Source organism: Dendroctonus ponderosae, unplaced genomic scaffold, assembly GCF_020466585.1.
Source record: "Dendroctonus ponderosae isolate FM_Combo_2020 unplaced genomic scaffold, Dpon_F_20191213v2 Dpon_F_20191213_69, whole genome shotgun sequence".
Classification (NCBI taxonomy): Eukaryota; Metazoa; Arthropoda; class Insecta; order Coleoptera; family Curculionidae; genus Dendroctonus; species Dendroctonus ponderosae.
This window is the reverse complement of record NW_026018908.1, coordinates 8,864-32,242: the sequence shown is the minus strand read 5'-3', so window position 1 is coordinate 32,242 and position 23,379 is coordinate 8,864. Positions and strand designations below refer to the sequence as shown.

General features: G+C 36.1%; 2 protein-coding genes across 2 annotated transcripts; one reads left to right on the top strand and one right to left on the bottom strand.

Moving 5' to 3' along the window:
• Positions 1-1,112: 1,112 nt before the first annotated feature.
• Positions 1,113-9,467, bottom strand: LOC125505073. Its single transcript, XM_048668017.1, has 9 exons — positions 9,272-9,467; positions 8,714-8,845; positions 2,934-3,058; positions 2,455-2,878; positions 2,154-2,374; positions 1,917-2,100; positions 1,740-1,860; positions 1,517-1,686; positions 1,113-1,452 (listed from the first exon to the last, which is right to left on the bottom strand). The coding sequence occupies exons 1-9, from the start codon at positions 9,450-9,452 to the stop codon at positions 1,415-1,417; spliced, it is 1,596 nt and encodes a 531-aa protein (XP_048523974.1). The 5' UTR covers positions 9,453-9,467; the 3' UTR covers positions 1,113-1,414.
• Positions 9,468-21,231: 11,764 nt separating this feature from the next.
• LOC125505070 lies at positions 21,232-23,088 on the top strand. Its single transcript, XM_048668013.1, has one exon. It carries the CDS (start codon positions 21,232-21,234, stop codon positions 23,086-23,088), a length of 1,857 nt encoding a protein of 618 aa, XP_048523970.1.
• Positions 23,089-23,379: the final 291 nt, after the last annotated feature.

The window sequence follows — 23,379 nt, the reverse complement described above, 5'->3', positions numbered from 1 at the left end:
GACYAGCGGCAAATAAAGAAAGAAWAGCAGTGATGATATTTAATCTCCGATAGGAGACGGTASTCAAAGAAGAAGAAGAAAAKRATTAGKGGAMTGCACATATTCTCCACTAGATGATTAATCAAGCACTTTTCTTGAACTCCCACTTCGCTCATATTTTGCCCATTACCTTAATGTGYTTATGTGATCTTTTATTTTCGGTTTTCAAATATGCACCGAAATTCTTGGAAAATTACTTTACTAAAGCAAAGAAAAAATATTTTCATGTGTATTTTCCATTGCAGCTTCCAACGCGGATCATTAAACGCTTTTAAGGAGCGTTGATAAAGAGAAAGCAAGAACAAATCGGTGCAACTTATTCGAAGACAGTRAAATCTTCACTTYGTTCWAATATTGACTTSWAWTTTATTGAGTAAKWGMGWTWTTTACATGMWTGTWKWKCCCGACGTTCWWTAAATWCKAYTTATMWCAATTRCGTTTYTAATTTGAGAAKAGCKWTTGCYGTGTTTCGATTCGATTSCTTCAGAAGTGTTCAAACGTTGGCACATCTTATTAAAAGTGAAATTAGGAACCCGAAAAATAAAAAAATACTGATCATTTTCATAAATGCTTTTTGATTATAATTCGGGCTAATTATAAGCATGAAAAAAGTATACAAGATGCTTGACCGAAATTATTTGGCTTTTTTTTTAGTCATCATACTAATAGGTTTTGTTAATTTTGATGTTTTCAATTTAACAAACCGAATAACTTTGAAAATTTTTGCAAACACCAATGCAAAAAATTGTATTTTAGGCTTTCTAGGGTTCTGTCTTTCCATGTGTTTTCATTCCATTGTTCCAAATGTTTTCATAACTAACTCCAAATATCTCGATCATTTCGTGGTCCATTTTCACTTCCAACATATCAAAATTGGAGGCATTTGTGTATTGCTTGTATATGGAAAGTCGTTTTGAAAAATTAATTGGCACTATAATTTTCCAATTGATCTTACACTAATTTCGTTATTAAACATATTTCTTCAAGTCCCGATTTCCAGTTATGCTAATTTTCAACTAGTTTTTAGATATTTGTTAATAAGCCAAGGAAATAATGATTAACACAAGGAATCGCCTGCATTGTCAAGGAGAGTAATTTATTAAATTTGTACTTACAATCTATACAATCTAACTTAAAAGTACGATCTTAGCACATTTTTACACTGAACCTAACGTAGTCTATGCAATCAAGTACAATAAATAAATCTATAAATACAGAATATTTGAGCCTGAGCCTTATACATTATTGCAACTCTAACCATACTTAAGTAAGTATACATCGGCCACTACATAGCTGGGAGGTAAAGGAATGTTTATATAAAAACAACTAACGTATTTTTTGGCATGGTACAGTTGAAATATGTCAGATTGGTGCACTATGATAAACTACTCCTTCCTTGTATAATTGGACAACCTAAAGAAAAAATATGTGCAGATAGTGAATGTCAATCAGTTTTGTAAAACTATAGTTCACTTACGACAAACGGAACAATGGCTTTCATCTGTGCCATCTCCACAACCATCCCGGCCAGAGCAAGCAATAGCAGTCGACCTGCATCTTCCGTTTCCACACCGTAATGGGCAATATCCTCGAAGACGTCTTCTGGCTCTTCCTCTGCATATATGGGCCGGCTCGTCGCTGCCATCGCTAATTGAGGTTTATTTTTAGTCTCGTCCCGTGCAAATCATGCGCAAAATTACCTGCAACCAATAATGGCATTGCAAAATTCATACTCCGGCAGGCATTTTCCATCGCCGCACTGGAAGGTGTCTGGAGGGCATTTGTTCTTGCCCAAAACGTGGCAGTTGGCTTCATCTTCACCTAAAGGTTCCCAAGTTTTTAGCGCATTGGCCTAAAGTAAGGGCTGAACAGTTTACCTAAGTGACAATCACGCACTCCATCGCATCTATTCGCTTTCGATATACACTTTCCAGTATCCCGACACCGGAAGGACTCATTGGGGCATTTATTCGGCCGGCAGTCTTCATCCGAACCATCCGAGCAATCCTTTCTTCCATCGCATACGAAGAACCAACTGATACAAGTTCCAGAGCTGCGGCACTGGAAAATCAACTATTTTTAAAAGCTTTTAAAGTTTGTGCTCGATTACTTGCCTGGAATGTTCCCGGGATGCATCCGGTATTTCGGGCGGAACAAGCGGTTGTTTCGTTGCCTTGCATAATGCAATCGCACACTCCTTCTATGCATTTGGATGATGGATCAGCTGCGCGACATTGCAGATCAGTAACGCAAGGAAGACCGAGACTGATTGCTTCACTGGATGTTTCAAATCGTTTACGGATTCCTGCTGTTGTGAATGGCGAAGCTGGGGAAGCTGGAGAAGCAAAATTGTATTGAAAATTTGAAGATCCAATCACTCTTAGTCAGAAAGTTCCGAATCTATTCGAAGAATACCTGTAGTTGATGTGGATGTTGTTTGACTTTGAGGTACTGGGGATGCAGTTGATGATGGTTCCATTGTGGTTGTTCTACTGGCCACATTGGCTCTTGTGGAGTAATCCACGGGTCCAGGAGTGGAACTCACTTTGGTTATTTCTGGCAGCTCAGTGGTGGTGGTCGTTGACATTGTAGTGGTCAATGTAGTTGTTTTCAGCGACACAGAAGTAGTGGGCCGGATGGTGGTGGTTTTCCTAACGCCCCCCTTCCTAGGATGAAAGCCTTTTTTCGTGGAATTCGTCCTCTTCGCACTGCTTTTCACTTGAGGCGTCACAATAGCGTTGGTTTCAATATTGGGCTGCAAAGTTGTGGATTCTGTTTTGGGCGGTGCAGCAGTGGTTGGTTGACTTTGGAATGCTGTGCGTCCACAAGAGTCGCCCATCTAGAGATCCACAGAATTTGAGTTAAGTGTTTGGGGAAAATCACCAACTACTCACTTGTTTGAATGGAGCATTACATTGACAACGTCCGAAGAGATTTGGGATTAGAAAGTCGCAGTGACTATCTGCTGTCCATAGTCGGCAATGAGCATTGCTGTAGCACACGTTCCCAGGTCGGGCAGCTGAAAATTAATCAAGGTTTATTAAATTAATTTCAGTTTTGCAATAGGTGTGATATCGAACAATCTCTGGGTCAAAACCCTCCATTTAATATTCTGTTATTTATTACTGATTGGATAATTCAATTACCTTAATTAATCTAATAGCGCGATATTATGTAATTTATATGTGCCATCAAGTGGCTTCAATTATCGCATACAGGACAGTGCGGTCTGTATCCCATTCAATAGAGGTGTGCGTCCGTTACGAATAATTTTCATAATTTATGCGAATATTAATAATGGATGAACGACTAAAAAGCATCAGGCTATGAGATGAGAAACAGTAGGCAGATACAACCGTTATGGCAAAAATGCCATCAACAATTACTGTTTTTAATAGACTGATAAGTAGGAAATGAGCAAAGTGCTTATTAATGCGATTCCTATTCAGTGTATCTCTTCTTGCATTTGGTCGCTTGCGGGTTCGGAATACCATTTGAAATTTAAATCGCCGTATTACAATAAAATTATGCCATGTTTATGCCTATTTGTTAGATGATGGGAACCACTCACAACACTATGTAATAGCCAACATTCAACAAGCAGTTAAACGAATACTACAAGTTTTATGGCATTTTTATGCACATGGAATACGAGGCCTGTTTTCAGTTTGCTTTCGCTCTGTAGCTTTTCGCATTTCGCTAATCACACAGGGAAGAGATTGGAGGACTCATCAATTGCATTCGCACCTGACAAATAATAATTACATATCGTTTGAAATGACGAGAAAAACGAAGGAGAGTGGAAGCTGAAGTAAATTGTATCAGATCAATTAACAGAAAATCTGTATGGCGTGCTGGCAAGATAACCAGTTCATTAGCAGCCGCGATAGCTCAACTACTTAATACAGCGTTATGTGAAAAATGTGTAATTATTTGCATGGAACTGGCTTTGATGCAAACAGTTGAGGGATGATGTAATTTGTTTGATGATATGTTCGCGACGAACAGTTAACGGGAGAAAAGAGGTAAACTTCCATTCTTGGAGCTGAAGTAATGAAAGAGCGCAAGCTGTTTGATTCCGAAGCTTTGAAGAGTCTTAAAAGTGTTGGAGGATAGGGGAAGTCGTTTAAAATACCATTACGGTGAAAGAAATAATTTACCTAGGCAAATGAGTGGCTTAGGAAAGTTTTCGATACACAAATCTGCCCTTTAGGATATTTGCTTCATGTAAGATTTTATGGAAGGATTTCGTTGCGACTAAGTCCCTATTCAATTAACTAAGCTGTATGACCATCCAGGAGCACACAGTTTCAACTTTTATTCATTTTGTGTTCTCTTCATTTAAGTGGAAGTTGTGATGCATCAAGCTTTACTATTCAGTCATTCGTTTCATTCATATTCCTGGAATGATTTTCTCATTAATCAAGGGTGAATGAGGATAGTTACATACAAGATGTGAGGAAATTTTTGCCAACAATGATAGGGCGTACGGAAGATCTGAAAATAAGTCTAGTATTTCGAATAATTTTTTCCCGGTCTAGCTTTCTTACGGGTTAATACGTTTAATGGGTGCTTTCGAAATTGTTGTTACAACGTGGCTTATAGAAGCTCGTCGTTTTTCATTGAAAATTAATTTGAAATCTTTTTATTGAACAGGTACGGTGAATATTTGCTTTTTTAGTAAGTAGAGATCTACTGATTTAGTAAATTTGGAAATATGTTAAAACAGTTAGATAGAGCCATTTTTTTGCTACAAAAACTGTTTTCTTTGTTTTCTTTTCAATATCTCTGAGGGTTTGAGAAATAAAATTAATAATATTGGAACGAGTATGTAAAAATTAAAGAACTTTGGTATTATTAATGTAGGTAAATATTCAAAATGTGTCTCATTTGTGTCTATGCACTTTGCATAATTATTTAAACATTTTAGTTGCACCCGAAATAACATACCTTGGCATTTATAATAACGCTGGGATAAGTAGTAATTCTATGTAACAACTCTGCTTTGGTGTTAATTAGAGTAGAGTAAACTAATGCTTTGAGGTGATTCCAAAGAAAATATCCAAATGGCCAAGACTTAGGGCCACTTCTGATAATCGGTTTACAAATACATTATCCAAGTGTTTCCTTACAGCTTCACTAAAGTGCGATCGAGAATCATCCTGCATCAGCCACATTTGATCACGAATATTTAAAAGTTTGCCTGTATTATAATATTAGAGTTAGATTAGAATTAAATATTACAATCAATAACGTTTTGTCGACAAAAGCATATGTCGAATCGAAGCGGATAATTCCGACTTCATCACAATACACGATTTTTCTGTGAAACCCACGCTTCTTTCCGTGATTTTCTAAAAATGTTCTGCCAAATTCTCCTCGGACTGGGTAATCAGCTTATGGCACGCACTTTTTGAAGATTGTGCTTTTAGAGTAATTGTTATTTAACAATTTTATGAAATATAGTCTTCCTCATATGTGATACTGATCATTATTTCCTTACATTTGTGCTCAGATCGATACCTAAAAAGTCTAATACTTATTCTTCAGCTTCAGCCGTTCGAGCTTTCCATGGTTTTTCGCCATGTAATTTTGGCCTTAAAGTGCCTAATTCTCTATTTCAGTAAATAATTTTAAATTGTTGTTGTTGTGCTCTACCAGTCCCACGTAATCGTTTATGAAGCCGGATAAACGTCTTACGATCTGGAACCCGTCTATTCTAAAAGCGGTTTACATATAGTCTAGCAGCATCAGAGACATTTTCTTCAGCTAATCCGTACATTAAGTGCTTGCCCTCTAATTCCTCAAAAGAGAATACTAGACACGAAAATCTTGATTTCAACTAATTTTCACATGAGTGCCACCACATATTGTTCTTCTCAAAAGGGGTAAAAGATATAAAAATGCAAGGTTACAGCAAAAGGACTGCAACTTAAAAACACAAATGTTAAAACTGCAACTCAAAACTTTAAAGCAACTGGTCACTTTAAAGACCGATAATTCCACAAAATATTAGATTGGTCCGAAAATTATATGCAGAACTAGACTTGGTTTTCAGGTCTTCTGGACGCCCTATCATTGTTGACCAACAATGTCTGCACACCCTGAGTATTTGTTTACTAGCCCTTTCCTATTCTTGATCATGCCTGTTGATCAAGGTATTTATTTTCTCCTTTTCGCGCTTTTATGGTTCTTCTCAGAAACGTTGTTTTATGTTCCACCGCATTTCACTCGTTTGTTACCTTCCAGTCTGTTTCACCATCGTCTTCTTTATCTACTTTGTTCTTTTGTAATATTTACGTTAATCCTTGTTGGCTTAAATAGTTTGGGGTTTCGGTCACTATTGATTCCTGGTTGATTTTGCCCCTGATTTCTGTACATTTGTGTAATGATCATTGAGCCCCATCTTATTTTGGGTAGTTCTAAGATATGGTTAGCTCCGCAATATTTTCCCATTGGAGGGTTGAAAATTTCTGTTTGCATCGAATTGAATTCTTGCTTCTAATGTTCTAAATCCCGCATTTGTCTTATGATTCTAGAATGTATTATTTATGCGAAGTACGTTCTGAGCACTCACAAATCAGCACTTGTTCACTTTTATTAAGAATCAAATTCTCGTTTCATATGAAATCTTTATTGTGTCATTGTCGTTTCTTCTTGATTCTTCTCCGTCTGGGACACAAACGCTTATTGAATGGCTTCTGATCGTGAATGATGGCTTCATGATCTTTAGATATGTTTTCAGTCACTGTTGTATCCATCTAATTTCTAACGTTGCTCTTTCGGTTTCGTCTTTTCTCATGTGGATGAAAATTTAAGGGTTTCCTTCCTTTTTTTAGTTTCAAGCTTTTTCAGTTCACCACGCACATGTGCCGATGTCAGAATCACATTCTACATCCCCACTGTCTTTGATTTTAGGTGCATCAATCACCGGGGATCGAATTCATCCAGCAAGCTGCTTAGCATAGGATAAATTGAGTTTAATCGAGTTTTTCCAACCCTTAACAACCCAGGAATATTTGATTTAACCCAAGAATATTTGGTCCATTTTTCGTCACGTGGAACACTGGAACTTTTTTGTATTGTTGCAATCTGCATCCCTTCAGCACTTCGAGAAGTCTGAAGATTCCCAACTCGGTGTCAATATTTTTCTATGAGCCAATTATACGGATGTATGAAAATTATATATTTTAATTGATGGCTTTCGTAGTTACATGCGTCATGAATTGACTTGCCGAGACAAACAATGGGTTTGCAAGAAGCCGTTAAATCCTACAGTGGAGGAGACTTGGCTGTTTTTTTTTAATAAACTTAAACATTATCGAAGTGTTTTTAATTCAATCATGCAGTAAAGTGGCTTCAATACAAAGGCACAATTTGTTTTCGTATCTTTTCTCTGGCATTTATTGTTTTGCTGTTTTGTCTCACTTCCAAGTCAAACATCAGCAATTTTCTATAATTAAGTGGCTAATTTAAGCATGCAGTTTAACCTTTGGTTGAAGACCGCTTGGTCCATGTTTCTCTTCTAAGCGATCTATCTTTATTTCATCCTTCTTTGCTTGCTCCTACATTTGCTTCGCCTATTCTAGTCCTGAGCGATTTTCATTCAAAAAATTAAAACTTTCCAAAGTAAAAACAAGAAAATAAATCACCAGCTACTCTTTAAAGATCCATTTTTTTCTGCCTCCACCACTGGCTAGTGGGATCAACGGAACATTGCATGGGTAAGGAAGCAGGATTAATATTCGATATGCGTTCGCATGCTCGAGACAGGTGCGTTTCCGACTTCGCATCGCAGGAAATCGTGCGGACTTGGGCTTCTCATGTACCGCAAAACTTCCGAATTGTTATTCCTCGAGAAGTTCTCAACAGTCGGGAATATTGGAAATTGAATATCCATCTTTGGTCTTGACACACACTGAAGTTCCCAATTTCAACGGTAATAGTGGAAATTCAAGCGATCAGGAAATTGTCCCGTCGGTTATTGAAGAGAGCTAATTTAAGGACGGAAAATCTTTTTGGTGCAACTTCAAAAATGAAGATGAAAAGCTAGCATCATGTGGAAAACATTAAGTTAAAAACTTCCCTCCTAGAAAGATAGTAGCATTGACATGAGAGCGACCCTAACCACTTGAATCAGCACACCAATCGCAAATGCTGCAATACCTCTTGCAAGATCATGGGATCAATGTTCCATTCTTAGGCGTGCTTTATTCAAAAAAATAACCGAAATGGAAGATCACCGATTTTCAAACAGGCAAAATTATATTGAAGAAGCGGAAGGAGGAAGGAAGTCTTTTTCCTAGGAAGTTCCTGGAAGTTGTTTCATTGCCTCTTAGATGGGATGCAGAAAACGCATTTCCGACTAAAGATTTATTGCTTCTAAAAAAGAAGCCAAAGCAATTAATTGACGCTTCACATCAGCACTTTTGTGCCGTTATCCATTCATCAATATCAATGAATTAGTAATCGCGACCTTGAAGACATTTACGAACTGATTCATGAGTCCATTCGAGAAGAAATTGCGGGTTTAAATCCCAGTTAAGAACAGTCCAGCAACAGTCACAGACAGACAATCGTACTGCTTACGTCCACTAGTTGTTTGGATAACTCTTTACTTTTACTTAGCACAACCTACCATTATTGATATACAAAATATGTAGGTAATACTTACGGCCAAGACAGGTGTGTTTTCTGAACTGGAGGAAGCCATCGATGCAACGGCACACGCCATCCAAACAACTGCTGTTGGCCACTTTTAGCGAACATTGCTCGGGCACTTGGCATTCGTAACCCAGTAAAGTGGCTGCAAAACATCGGAAATCAGGTTAGTTTCCTCAGAAATTTCCCTGAGGCTTAAATATGAAATGTTCAAATTTAATTTATTGATTTGCATTCCTCAAAATTGAGTTTGCATGGGATTAAAAGATCCAAAGCTAATGGTTTCAACAGTGCACGGCACATGTGTACAACCATTATTCAATCTAGATATCTGATGTGGCAGAGATTTCAAATTAATCCCATAAACACTTTGTTCCGATGCGAACCCATTAGGATGTGGAAGCCCGAAACTATTGGTTTTAGACTCCACATTCTGTCTTTTATTATAAATACATATACAGCTATTAGAACAAGCTTAAAAATGTTTGTTACTGCCAAGTAAGGATAGAGGCAAAGTACCTATTATTATTTCGCTGTCACCACACTGGGATGGCTAAAATAAATTACTTACACGGCAAGCACGAGCTTTGATTAACTCTTGCATAGAATGGTTGGCAGGAACATCGTCCTTTGTGACAAATGGAACCGACGATGTGTTCTCGACATTCCCAATCTCCATTGCATTCAGTTCCCAGCGTGAAGCCCACACTGTCGTCTCCACATATCTGTAAAAAGAACGTGATTTTTTGCATTGAGGACGCATTATTTTGAAGCTAACTGTTAATGTTCAAGAACTGGTCAGCCATTGAATCGAAATTCATGTCGATGTACTAAATTTGAAGTCACGAAAAAGTGGTAAACGTGATTGATAACAGCTCGTGGAAATCGGTACATTAACTGCCCAAATTGATCGGCTCAGATTTCTTTTGCAATGGTTCGGTGTTTTCTGCCGATGGATGGATCGAAGATGAAGAAGTTCAACCCAGCGCTTCATATTAATATATGTAATATGACGATAAAAATCCCAAAGCAAATATTTCATCAGATTCCCTAACGTATTCTCAACTAACGCCAAAAGTATCCTGTAGGCTCGTTATATTATAAATTATTTACAAGGATTTTCTCAACGGAGTGTAAAGCACATCTAATATATTTTCCTTAGGCCTACAGCGAAAGACGGATTGTTTCTTAAATGAAACCCTCATCAAAATTGGATGGGGGGATAAAATACAGAAGTACATCGTTTAAATTGGACTATAATGGAGCAGTGAAGCTCTGCAAGAGGTTGTGATGGCATTTCGCATTTCCTGCGTAAATTGGGTTAATTGAAATTTGCAGCCAGCAGATTCGTCTGCTTGCTTTTCATTCAGTYGCAATGTCGAATTCGCGATAAATATACATTTAACTCGAWTKCGCGAGATGAAATTWATTTTTGTATTCTTTCAGTTAAAGATTCTTTATCACTTTGGCATCATGCTAAAGTGGACCGTTTAGAATCGCATTTGATTAATTCAGCAGTTTTTGAAGATGGTTTTATATTGGTTTTACTTCACAGCAAATAGTTTACGACGTTAACCTCGCGAGTTTYGAAAAACTACATACTYTTCATATTTGTTWGAATTTTTTRGAAAAATTACAATYTKTAGGRTTKYCTTAAATTCGCATTATTTGRGATGTTCAACATTAGKAATCTGCATTTYTAGTTTTTCCGATTCAAAACTTTTTTATTTTTTGCTTCKTACTAGTTAGAACTCTCAGGAAGTCAAWTTTYCTATTTGTTKTTGTATCTGCARTTAATGGGGATAACTTTGTTAASTGGGTTTCCTTTTCCTCATCTTSATTATCAATYATATTGGTTTMATGTTAACCTCGAGTGAACAACTGGTCAAAAGACGCTGAAGATTTCCTTGTCTCTCWKGKATTAAAAATAATTCTCCAATCAACAAACRCTTTACAGCATCTSGRYGATGCCCTCRAATTAAGTGAATTAATGAACGAAASARTRAGTTCAGCAGCAAAATTMMRAAAAAAAKACCGCATTAATTCAAACCTCTTYASYTCTTTCTTTCTTATGTACTSAACAAACTTTTAGAAMARSTTTRTCGCCYTGAGGACGTCCAAATTCATAWAGCARAATGTTGTTAAATCAAAAAAATAAATTTTATAATCTAAGGCATATGCAGGATTGAGATGCTTTACTTGTTTTTACACAAACAGGAAGCTYGATCGTTGATTTTGCGACGAATATGTAAATTTCAAAATGGGTTTCAAGTAGGATCTATAYGTAGAAGGCTTTACYTTACYTKCATATAYTTGCGATTTCAGTTGACTGGAGCMTTTTGTCCAGCWTTGAAGATTTTTTTCAATTGGCTGAAAAAGCGTTGRGRTATAGGGCCCAAGTTTACATAAAACATTCTAGAGTGCCAACAAGCGACYTTAAGAAAAGGAAAATATAGCATTTACGTACAAAAAGCCTACTATTAATGGAGAAAGTTGCAGCCCATTGGAATTTTCTGTCGATTTYGCAGTGGCTTGTAAGTGGGTTTACAGACTTGAAGAAGTGAAAAATCCCTGAAAAGGTAGTTGGCTATTGAAAACTTAAAACGGCAGTTTTACTTTAGTTTGGGTTAGTTTGGGTTGATGGAAATTGATGCGACTCTTGCGGATACGTTAACATAAAACATATTCAACTTGCCAACAAGCCACTTTTTGCCACAAAATTTTGGATTTAGATTCAAAATGCTTTACATCAATCAACGAACTTATAACGCACTGAAAATTTTCGTTCATTTTTCAGAGAGCTTTAAATGATTGATCAGGTGAAGAATTTCTATAGCAAAAGGATTTATTTCATATACGAATGCAGTTTCAGCTGAGTAGCCGTTCTACTTGAGTAAGAGAGTACTGGGTATTTGGTAAAAAGTTGCCAATAATTCTAGGCTCAATGGTTTATAAGACACTCCGAAATAAGGCTAAAAATAACGGTAAATATCTGTTTAAGATCATTTCCACGGGAAAAAGACAAAACTTTTTCACASTTTTTTACATCTTCATATTTTTCTTATAAATAAGAGATTATGAGCAAAATTAGTCCCATTGCGAATATTCCTCATCTGCCTACTAATACCTAACGTTTAAAGAGGTAAATATTGTGAATTTTAATGACAAATCTGCTTTGAAATTTGAGTATGAGGAAACAGTATGTTTAAAGTTAAAATCTTAAATTTACCCCTGAAGTGAGACATTGCTCAGTGCAGTTGCTTTTTCAACTAMAAACAAATGTATTTTAATATACACAGGGCAAATTTYTTTTYATGTAAATGTAAAACTTTACAAAACAATAGCARAGACCATCTGCACATAATTGACTATTCTCGAAATAAAACGCCAGCAAAAACTGCATTCAGGTCAGTTTTTATATGTAATRACGATGTTCTCCAGCCTGCAAAAACTGGATTAACTCGCAGACTACCRTACTGGTCATAACATTAATAATTCAAGCTTYATTTTCATGTTCGCAACGAGGTCTTTGTGCAACAGGCACAGTTCTACTAACCAAAATAGAGTGCGAATAATTATAATAGGAAAATAACAGAAAATTTCTTAAATCGCCTACTAAAGCTTAGCTATAAAGAGCGTGTAGATGACAAAATTTGCAAACAGCAAATCGATGAAGAATAAAGAAAAATGAGCTTTCTGTGATTGTTTCGAATTTTCTTCAGCAAGAATTGCAGGAAAAAATGTCTAAGGGATTTTAAAGAAAAATGTTAAGCTAACACTACCGTTCCCAGAAACCCCGCAACCACTGAAGATGCCACTTGTGTTTGCGAAACGTCAGAAATAATTTTTCCAGGGCGGACTGAAAGCCTGAAACTGTTAAGATTTTCAAATCGTTTTCTCTGTGAAGTTTGTTTCAAAACAAAAGTTACCTAAAGTCTAAAATTCACACGAAAAAAGGTAAACATCAACAAAACCAACGTTTGTTTATGTCGTATTGAACTCTTGATTTATGGCTAAAGGTTGATTAACAAACCAGGACAAATATCGTATTAAACGTATTAAATAACGCTAAATTAACATGTTCATTGCCCATAAAACGGTTAGTTTTTCGTCTCTCATGTCTCGCGACTATAAATCTGCCAATTTACCGCTTCAAGTACCATCCTAATCCGTTTTCCTCGGCAGTGCGGTCTTTTGAGTTATTTTACATGGTCTTCGTGGTCAAGCCAATGCGAAAAACATCAGCTCGTAATGTGACTGCACACATTTAATGCATTTCCTCAACCGCAGAAGATGGAAGTATGGAAACGAGTTAAAGGTATTGTTTAGTTGGTTTCTTTATTAGATTTTTTGCTGATGTTGGTTTTTATAGTCTTGTTTCGCCATTTTTTCCGCATCGGGTTTCATGGTCAACCTGCATCAATTTTCACAATTATACATGTCGTAAAGTTAACTGATTTTCTTTAAAATTGAATCCGACGGTCAACAAAATGCATTTTTTCATCGCCATTAGAAGATGTTTAAGTCTGAGCAGAAATTGTAAAGAGGTTGATTCTGCTGGTATAGAATCCAAGAAGCAACATTTGTTGAGCACGAGAATCCGCTCTTCTCCCTATTTATTTAATGTTCTAGTGATTTTTTGTGGAAGATGGAAAAACTTCGGAGAACGGACAGTTTACCCATTAGTAAATGAGCAGAAAACACAGACAATAGTGGTAAACGCATTAAAGTGAGCTGCAGGAGAGTACGCGATATTCTGGGAAGCTGTTGAAGTATACCGGTTCAGAGATGGGATGGCTTTACTTTAAACTGACCGCACAATGATGTAGTTAAGTTGCTTAGATGGACAGTTAGTAAAAGCTGTATATTTAATTAAGCAGTGAAGCGCATGTAAATTTAGCCTAATGAGATTAGGGCTAGAAAATTGATAGTGGGAAAAAGTGATTACTCCTTGAAACTAATCAGTCAGGCACTCCAGGCGGACATAAAAAGTGCAACATAAAACGGACTTATACAAAGATCTAAGGCATGCTTCTGTTTCATTTATAATTTGTAATAAAAAAAACTGTAGCAGAAACGAATGCTCGCTCCTCTAGATGAATTATTGTGAAAACGAAAGCGCTAATCGGAGATATTATTTGTTGAAGCCGAGATTCCATCAAGCCGCAGGAATGTGCCGATAAAATAGTCAATCGTTTGCCCGATAATATCCTATTAGCCGTTCTAGTTAGCTGCATGTGGCTGCCATTCCAGCCCAGTTGAAGCTGAGCTTGCTAATTCTGATTAATAGTACGGTGTCAGGATCATCACACGAGATCTACTTGCAATTATACAGCGGCTGCATGCCGCTCTTAATTTTGTTTCTTTTTCCCCAAGGCGAGGGTTCAGGGAAAATCACTTTTTGCTCGTTAATTTTGAATAGTACGGGCATTAATGTCCGAGATCATAAGAGCTATTAGGGTTGCATGCTTTACAAATTGTTGCTGACCTCCAGCCAGCTATTTTTTTATGCTCTCACAACTATTAAAATGCTCTCAGCTCTCATCAATTATTTGTATGTTGAGCTTTAAATTATTTTAACTTCGGCATTAGCCAGCTATTAACACTAGTTGCAGATTGAGTCTCAGAATTACAAATCTGAGGGGCCTTTAGAGCGAAAAATGCTGGCCAATTGCTCAAAAATTTGAAACCATGCATTTGAGGCCAATTTAAAAGGCGACGTGCCATAATTCTTTTCCAGTTTTTTTGAAAGAGTCTGTATTTTTGCCACCTTTCAAAGGTTAACATTTTGATCTTAGTGTTCATGTTTAGACTGTTATGCGCCTTTAAATCACATTTTAACTCTAACGTTTTTTATTATAAAAAGCTTCTGTTTTCATCTTTCAGTTTTTAATTTCTTATAAATTATTTCGTTCTAAACATAAATTATATTTTTAAGTAGTGAAATTAGCGGTTTATTAAATTCCAATATTTTGCTTCTCATAATTTTGCTTGCTTTAATAAGCAAATTGAATTGGTTCAGTAGCTCAATCTCAAGGATTATTGAGACTGATTTTTCGAGTTTTTCCCAAGGCATCTTTTAGGGTTCGTTGAAGGTTGCCAAATAATGTTGAAGTTAAGTAACTTCTTCGGTCTTTCAAAGATATTTGCTTTACGATCGAAGCAATAAAATTTCCATAAAATTTTAAAGCCGTTAAAATTTGCAGTGTTTTTTCCCAAAAGATTGTTTCTCAGACACTGAATCTGGAAAGATCGGTCTCATGAAAAAGTTATTTAAGAATCAGAATTCATGCACTTTTTTGGTCGAACTGCTGGTCCTACAGTCTCAAACTACTTGACTAAAGCACCATCCATGATCCAGTAAATAAATTAATTTATTCGGTCCCTTCAGGTCTTGGTTTGTCATCTTCACCGTTTCGAGTCGAAATTAATTAGCACACAATACATTTTTAATTAGCAATTCTGGTTTGCGGCCAAATTTGCCATATATCACATTGGACGACAAGTTGAATGGTTGTCGGGGGATAAAAGGACTCGCCAACTGTTACATACTAATGAATAATTCCATTTGTTCAAACCCTAGACAACACTCTGACCAGTATGCACCTAATCGATAGACTCCCTTATAGACAGATACATTTGATGGAGATTCGTCTATTTGCTCTTGCATTTACAGCAGGCTTTTAGTGCAATTTTAGAATTTTGGCTGCATTTTGGGCTTTAGAAGTACGGTAGAGAAAACGGAATGTGCTCTATCGATGTTCTTTGTTCAAGAAGAAATTAATTAGATTTGGCAGAAAATCCAATCTTTATTAGATTATTTTTCGATTTTTTTGAATCTGTACATTCATTATGCCAGTATTATTAGACAATATTTTTGCGGGATTTCGAACAGTGTTGGGTACGTGATTATTATCAAGTTCTCAGTTATAAAGCAAGTGATGATTAAGATTTCAATACACTTTAATTATCAAAGTTCGTAATGAGGACGGTCGATCGTTTTAAAATGTGGCGATAATCAGCCAACATTGAATAATTTGAAGATTAAGTGCACATTTGAGGTTCGAATACTTGGTCTTATTGCTGATGGCTTTTCTACTTTCGAAGCAGATTTTTGGACCAGGAGTGAACAATTGATCTGCAATAAAAATTTCACAAGCTTCCATTTCTTGAACTGTTTGAAATTTTTGCTTTCCGGTGCAGAAACAATCGCAATAAATTTCTTAAGCAAAAATAAAATTGAAGCTCAGGTTCACAGTAAACCTCTGAAACTGAGCTCATGAACAATTGGCCCCAAAGACACAATGGTGTGAAAAACATACTAGTCTTTAGTAACTTATATTAACACACTTTAAGCGACAGTAAGTAAAATGATAATAAATGGCGCTGTTACACTTACTTTGTTTGTTTTCATTTACAAGACAAACCCATCAAGGCATTTAATTAGGTATATAACGGTAGGTAATTAATTTCCTTGTGTAGCTGCATACATCAGTTCGATTGATCCCACACTCTGTTAAAACAATCTGGCCTGCTGGTCTTGATGAAACCAGATCGAATTATTCACAGGAAAAGTGTAACAACGTGAGGCGATGAATTTAAACCATAACTGCAATTAATTCAGTGTTGGTCAGGATGTCATGGTCAGCCAATAAAGGAACATGTGAAGTATCGTGGGCTCACAATCCGCTATTTTGAACGGCACATCTTGTTGAAAACCCGTCCTGTTCACCTAAAAAGGTACGAGTACGTTTATGTGATTGCCTGTTTGGTCTTCTATATGCGGCTGTGGAATTTGTAGATAAATTACACGCTCTTGGGCAGGTGCCTGCAGTTTCTTGTAGCTTCCATGCTCAGATTGAACATACGAACTCCCATGTGGGTGAATTCTCATATGGAAGAAAATCGTTTCGATCTTAAAAATATCATTTTTAAAGTCACCTTTAAAGTACCGGAGGGAAAGCACTTATTTTTATTGATTGATATATGTATCAATTGTTGCTCTTTGTTGCTTCATCAGTTGCAAAAATCAATGGACAAATTTATTGCTTTTAGATCGCGACATCTCAATTAAAAGTATTCGTAAGAAGAACAAAGTGTATAAATGTTCGGCAATAGTTAATGCTAACGGATATTGTTGATATTTTATTTTGTTGATATTCATAATTATTCACTCTAATTAGATACAATTTCTACATATAGGCTTCAAGTGGAAGTTAAATTATCGGAATATGAAGTATTTGGCTGTAAAACGCCCTATTAGTTAAAGCAGTACACAGGTAATTAATTTCCGGCCATGAGGCGATTTCCTTCCTGGATATTTTATATTGTTTTTATGTACAGGTTGACACCGCCGTGTTTATACATAGTCTGATTGTGATTAGAAAAATGTTTGCTTTTATAGATTTTCTATTGATTAAAACGGAATTAATATTTTAAAAAAGGTCAACTGTTTTCGTTTTAAAATAATATCAATTGGAAGGAACTGCAGTAAAATGCATATCGGTGAGGCTCCATTTTGCATTGCCATTTTTAATTGCAAGTTTAATTAATGTATTCGCATATACGTTTGCTCAGGTTAAATTTACTTGATTTTGCTGGGATTTTACGAAGACTGACATAAAAGTTTGTATTACATTTTTATCTAGTTTCATCGTTCTCTCTGCTTTCTTGAGAACTGCTAACGCTTAAAATTAGTTGGGTAGTTTAAGAAACAATTTAGAATATTTAGCGTGTTCCGAATCTACCATATTTCTAGCTGAAATTAACATGTTTTTGAAAAATCTACAATTTATATAATCTCTTCTACAATTCAATCATCTCTTCTACAATTTATATAAAATTTGGTCAATATGTTGCATTGTTTTAACTCTCTTCTAATATGTGGAGTAAAGGTGTTTGCATGGATTTGGATTTTTTTTTGCCCTCTAAGTCACGCTTTAATTAAAACAGAAGGTTTTAGCTTCAGTTTTGTTCTTGATATTTCGGTTTATAAATATTTTAAATCAGTAAAAAAATATGTGTTTGATTCTTTTAATGCAAACGCATTATTTCCGATTTTGATCAAATTTCTATTAGTCAGGCTGTGCCTCCGTTTGTCGCGTTGATAAATTGCGTTTTTGATGGGGAAAATAAGCTTTACACTGCGACAATTTTGCCAGCATTACGTTCACAGAAGCCTCTAACAAATCAGCATCTTTATTCCAATTTGGACTGCATGGCCTGGATTATCATTCTCAGTCTTTGAAAATAAATTACATGCAAAAAATTATCAGAACAACAGTAAAAACACTCTGATAATTGCTATTAAATTGACCAAAAACGTTTCTCTGACTTTCAAATCTAATCTTAATGGTGCCTCGCCATAAACCTGAATTTCGCACATTCAATTACCATCTAGTGTTGTACCAAGTTATAATAATCACTTTAAAGGCAAATGTTTCATTCATTTATGACTGCTTTTCACTTTTCGCCACTGAGCCAAACTATCCCAATTACGAGTGATAATTTCGTATGGGAAACATCTCTTTCCATATGTCGTTTAGGGATCACATTAATTAATATACACAATCTTAGACAGACGATTTTCACATCCTGTTACAAAAACTGAAACAACTCCTCCTAAATGCCGATTTTCCCAATGCCAGTTAATATAATCTTCGGAATTGTATTAATCTCACTAATTACTGATTTTCACTTAGCATACATGCATATTAGCCTGAATTTGCAAAGTAGAATAATGGAACTGCTCAGGAATAAAAGTGAGAATTTAGTTCAATTGGTTTTAATAATGAACATGTCTGTAAGTGATTGCTTGTTGGCTGCATGGATTCAAAAAATCCCTTTTCCATTTAACAGACCCTTGAGCTGAATGTATAGAATTATGTAGATTATAGATGCAAAAGTGAATTTTATTGGAAAAAACTCTTCATCCTCGGAAATGCATTAAAAATTTATAGATTAGCGCAAAATCAATAACTCCAGCGTAACATGGAGCTTGCACTCAATCAATTCTTCACATCTATTTCTCTTCAGGTAAAAGCGCAAGCATTAGTCGTTTGGCCTGCTCCTAATGATCAGACGCCTGCTATTAACTGCCATTTGATTAAATTGAATGATGAGATATTATAAGTAATAATGATTCGATTTGCTTTTCAGATTATTATCGTGCTAAGTATCTGTGCCAACATTATGCGCTTGTATTTACATCAATAGTTGTTGGGAATTTCAATAAATCGGCTAGTACATGTTGGTTTTCTTCCTGACTATATATTTGTCTTTCATGTCAAACCTGCTTGTACCGCATAATTGATCGCTTTATTTACAGCATAAGAAGCTTTTTTACAACTCATTTTCCTATAGAAGTAGACGCAAGGATTATGATCGGTGCTAGTTATTCTTGAATAACATCTTTAATCTACATTCCTTAAACTAATTTTTAGCTTTTTGTTTAAAGTATCAACTGCATGCCTTTTTCTGCTAGGAACATCAGCAACCACGAAGAAAGCCGATATTTTCGGCAATTTTTGAGGAACTTTCTTTAAATAAAGTTTGTGTTTTGTCAACAGGATATAATACATTTGCTCATATTTAAATAAATTTTACTTGAAACCGTTGAGTTCTCGGTCAATTAAAAAGAAAATTCGTTTTAAAAACTTCATATGTGTGTCCATTAAAGTGGTGTCAAAAACACGTATTTCTCTTGCAGATCTTTATAATAGTTGCGTGTTAATAATCTGTAACGTTATGTTTCCCATAAAGTTTTTTGGTTTCTTCTAAATATTTGCAAATCGTCTATTTATTAAAGACAATCTTAAAAAACATGTTTGTTACTGATTAATTTTGTATTTGAGAGAGGCAACACTTGAAAACACACAGAGAGAGACACAAATGAAGACCGAATAGACTGATCTAGAAACAAACATTTCTCAGATATAGAGGAATATTTTAGTCGCACCAGAGGCACATTTGAAAAACACTCGAATAAAGGATCAAAATGCCAGTTTTTTTTTTTAAAAAACGAGTTGTAACTCATTCAATACATAGAAAAGGCTGCAATCGTGAGAATTAGAAAGAAAAAATTAGAAAATGTTCTCAATGCTTCTGTACTGTTTTTTAAACTAAGTTAAAGAGTAGTTACCTATAAAATACGAAGGGCTAAAACCCCAGAAAATGTTAGTTTAGATCCAAATAATACAGCAAAAGTTCGAGATAGAAGAACCCAGTAAAGAAAATTTAGGCCTTTTCTTGTCCTGCTGCAGATTTTAGAGCTGATTAGCATAACTTTTTGGTTAGGAGTTAGGAAAGCATTTATATGAAATAATCTGCACATACTGTGAAAAACATAAAACATATTGAAAATTTTTATATTCTATTAAGTGTTTTTAGAGCTTCTGATTTCATCTTCAATTTACGAACAGTTTGTGAACCGTTTTTTAACACTGAACTTCTAATTTTTTTAGAAGCCAATAATTTCATAGAACTTTAAGCCAGTCCAAAGATTAGTAGTATAAAAAAAAGTATACAAGTACAAAGTATTCGAAATAAATGGTTTTAATATCTCAGAGTTGTACATTTCCCATCAACATATATTTTAAATAATAATTTTTTTATATACTAAATTACTTATATTTTCTGATATTTAGAAAGTGTTTTCCTTTCGTTCCTTCGAAAAGATCCAAATCTCGAGCAGGAAAAAATTTAAAATTTACATAAATTGAGCGAGTTTTTGGTTCACAAATGCACAATTAATTTGAAACACTTTTTGGTTGTTTTTTACCAACGATGAGCTTTGGGCGCTCAAATATGAGCTTCGGTTTCAACATTCCTCCTTACATTAGCTTTTGCTTTTTATTTTTGCACTTCTATTATTTTATTCTTTGCACATCGTTACGAAGAATCTGATTTTATGTGTTTAAATTTTGAGTCTCATTTCCCCTGCAATATTTCATATCATTCTAGTCAGATTTTTGTCTCAATAAGTAAGAAACTGAGCAAGATCTTAACAATTTTTTAGTTTCTGCGGAAGAATTATACCCATTTGTCTGAGTTGTGCTACAAATCTGTTTGCAATTGAATCGGACATTCTTTAGGTTTAAGTCCATTAGCAATTGCAATTGCAAGAGCAGTAGCAAGAGGTTACATTGCCACCCATTGCAGAATTGCTCTAATTGGAAGTCACACTGCACCTAGCACTACAGCTTTGATGCAACTTTTAAAAAACAAACATTCATTAGCACATAAATGCTCAGTATATGCAAGTAAAAGCCTGGAAACGAAATTAGTGAAACTGAGCAACCTAATTCCATACTAGCATGAAGCTATCGTTATCCGTAATACTATCAAAACATCGTTTGCATTAGAGCCAATGTCGACATGTCTTGTAAAAGCAAATTAAAATGATATATTACGACAATATATAAATGCGCCTATTTTCTCCCCGAATCAGTGTCTTCTGGACAGTTAACTCAAATGTTGCTGATCATTTTTCTCGTGCTTCTTCATGGCTTTGCTAGTGAAGGAAACAACAATATGGACAGAGTTTCTCTTGCTGCCTGTATTGTTAGGGGTGAAGAGTTGTTTTCTGTCGCGTTCAAACCCATTCTAATTTCCCTGCCAATTTCCGAACAAGATCCTGAAGATAAATCATCTCTCACTTCCAGCTCTCTGCTCTTAGATGGTCTTTCTACGAGCATGAAATGGACCGTAGTTGTCACCAATATCAACAAAGGAAAAATTATTATTCCCAAGCACGGAAGAGCCAACACGATTTTAAATTACATAATATTCTTCCGACACAGTAGAGAGCTCATAGAGATATTAAGCGCGCTTGGGCGAATGCAAGTGCTGAATCCGCACGCAAGGTTCCTAATAGTTTCTTCAACTAAGTTCAACTTGGTTAAGCCAGTGATCAAAGAAATCTTCCGCGCTTTGCATACATACCATGTTTTAAACGCTGTGCTGCTGATTGGGGATCCCAGTTCGGAGTTTAGCTTCAATGTTTTCAAGCTGATGCCCTTCTGGAACAACACTTGCAAGCCCAACATTGATAAGGACGTGACTGAAATCGACTCTTGCACAAATGGAACGTTTCTTCTGGAATCTGAGTGGTATAACGAGGACATCCCCAAGACCTTCCGGTCCTGCGAATTAAAAGTGGCTTATGCCGAATGGCCTCCATATGCAGTAGACATGCACAATATTTCCACTCTAGCTCCCAGTGAGTTTCTGGAACATGGTATTGATGTCGGGATGGTAGCCAACATTTTCGCCTACATGAACGTGTCTTTGGTGTTCATAAAGTCTGAAGGAATTGGGGAAATTTATCCAAATAGAACAGCCACTGGCCCCTTTCGCACTTTGTATGATCAGCATGCTGATATTGCTGTAGGAGGAATATCACAGACTCTGCTCCGGATGGTTGTTTTTGACTGCAGTTTCACTTACAGGGTTGAGGAATTGGTATGGGTAGTGCCGCACGACCATTTGATTCTGACAGAGTTAGTCGGGCTTGCCGGCATTATAAAATTCAATGTCTGGATTGGAATAGCTGCACTATGCGTCACCACAACAGCCATTATACTGCTGTTTGCCAAAAGAAGTGAAGTTGAACACAAAATGTTTAAAAACCCAGGAAACACTGTTCAGTCAATGCTTTTGGCTACAGTCAACCTGCCTTCTGGTATGCTACCAAAAATTCACGAGACCCGCTTAATCTTCTCAATGGTTCTACTATTTGCTCTCATCTTCAACGCAGCTTACACGACCTATTTAACCAGCGTCCTAACAAAAGCTGACTTGTACAGGGAAAAATACGCCAATGTAACAGACATACAAGACAACAACCTGAAAGTCTACATCAGCCCGAATGCCGACAGGTTTTTCCAGAAAAACGACACTTTGGACTACAAACTTGTGCAAACTGCAACCACCTGCCCAATCACTAGCTACAGCCGCTGTCTTGGCGATGTGGCCATTCACAAAAACGCCACAATTCTAGCACTAAAAGGGTTTGTGGAATACATAAAGAACAGCTATATTTCAACCTCCAATTCGTATCTTTTGCACCTGCTGAAACCAGTCGTTTCCTATCAGCTAAACATTGTGATGGTGAAGGGATTTTGGGGGTACGAAAGAGTGAACACTTTACTGAACAATGCGGTGGCTTCGGGGCTGGCAGCGAAATGGATGACAGTGCCAAGAAATAACAATAATTTTATCAGCAAAGTGGTAGTGGAATCGGAATTGAGCAAAGGCAGCAGCACGCTGAATTTCAAAACGCTGCAGACTGTTTTTTATCTGCTACTAGCAGGGGATTTGATTGCCATTGTTGTTTTTTTCTTGGAATTAGTCGCTTTTAGGCATTTTAATCAAGTGCAGAAAGCTTAAAGTAGGTTTGCTTTTGATTTTTTTCGGAAATTTTTATGTTCAGATGGTAGTGGACATTGAGTCTCTGGCATTTTTGAGTGTATTTAGTGTAGAAAACTTGCACAATATTTCAAGTCTCAAGTTAGTATTACTGCAATTTTTTGAGTAAAGTATAGAGCGAAAGAGCCGTAAATGTAGATATAGGGCGTTATGAACAGAGCACTGAATATTATTCAAATTTAAAGTTATCAAGTTTTTACTCCAACCGGACTGTTGGGTCTAATTTTACGTATGCAATTTACTTTCATTCAG

Excerpts from the sequence above, each read along its gene's own strand:
- LOC125505073 (XM_048668017.1), bottom strand. The coding sequence starts at position 9,452 with ATGCAAAAAATCACGTTCTTTTTACAGATATGTGGAGACGACAGTGTG. Across the intron at positions 8,846-9,271 it reads TCAAAGCTCGTGCTTGCCGT|CCACTTTACTGGGTTACGAA; the intron begins GTAAGTAATTTA and ends GATGTTTTGCAG. Across the intron at positions 1,453-1,516 it reads AAGCCATTGTTCCGTTTGTC|GTTGTCCAATTATACAAGGA; the intron begins GTAAGTGAACTA and ends TTTTTTCTTTAG.
- LOC125505070 (XM_048668013.1), top strand. The coding sequence starts at position 21,232 with ATGGACAGAGTTTCTCTTGCTGCCTGTATTGTTAGGGGTGAAGAGTTG.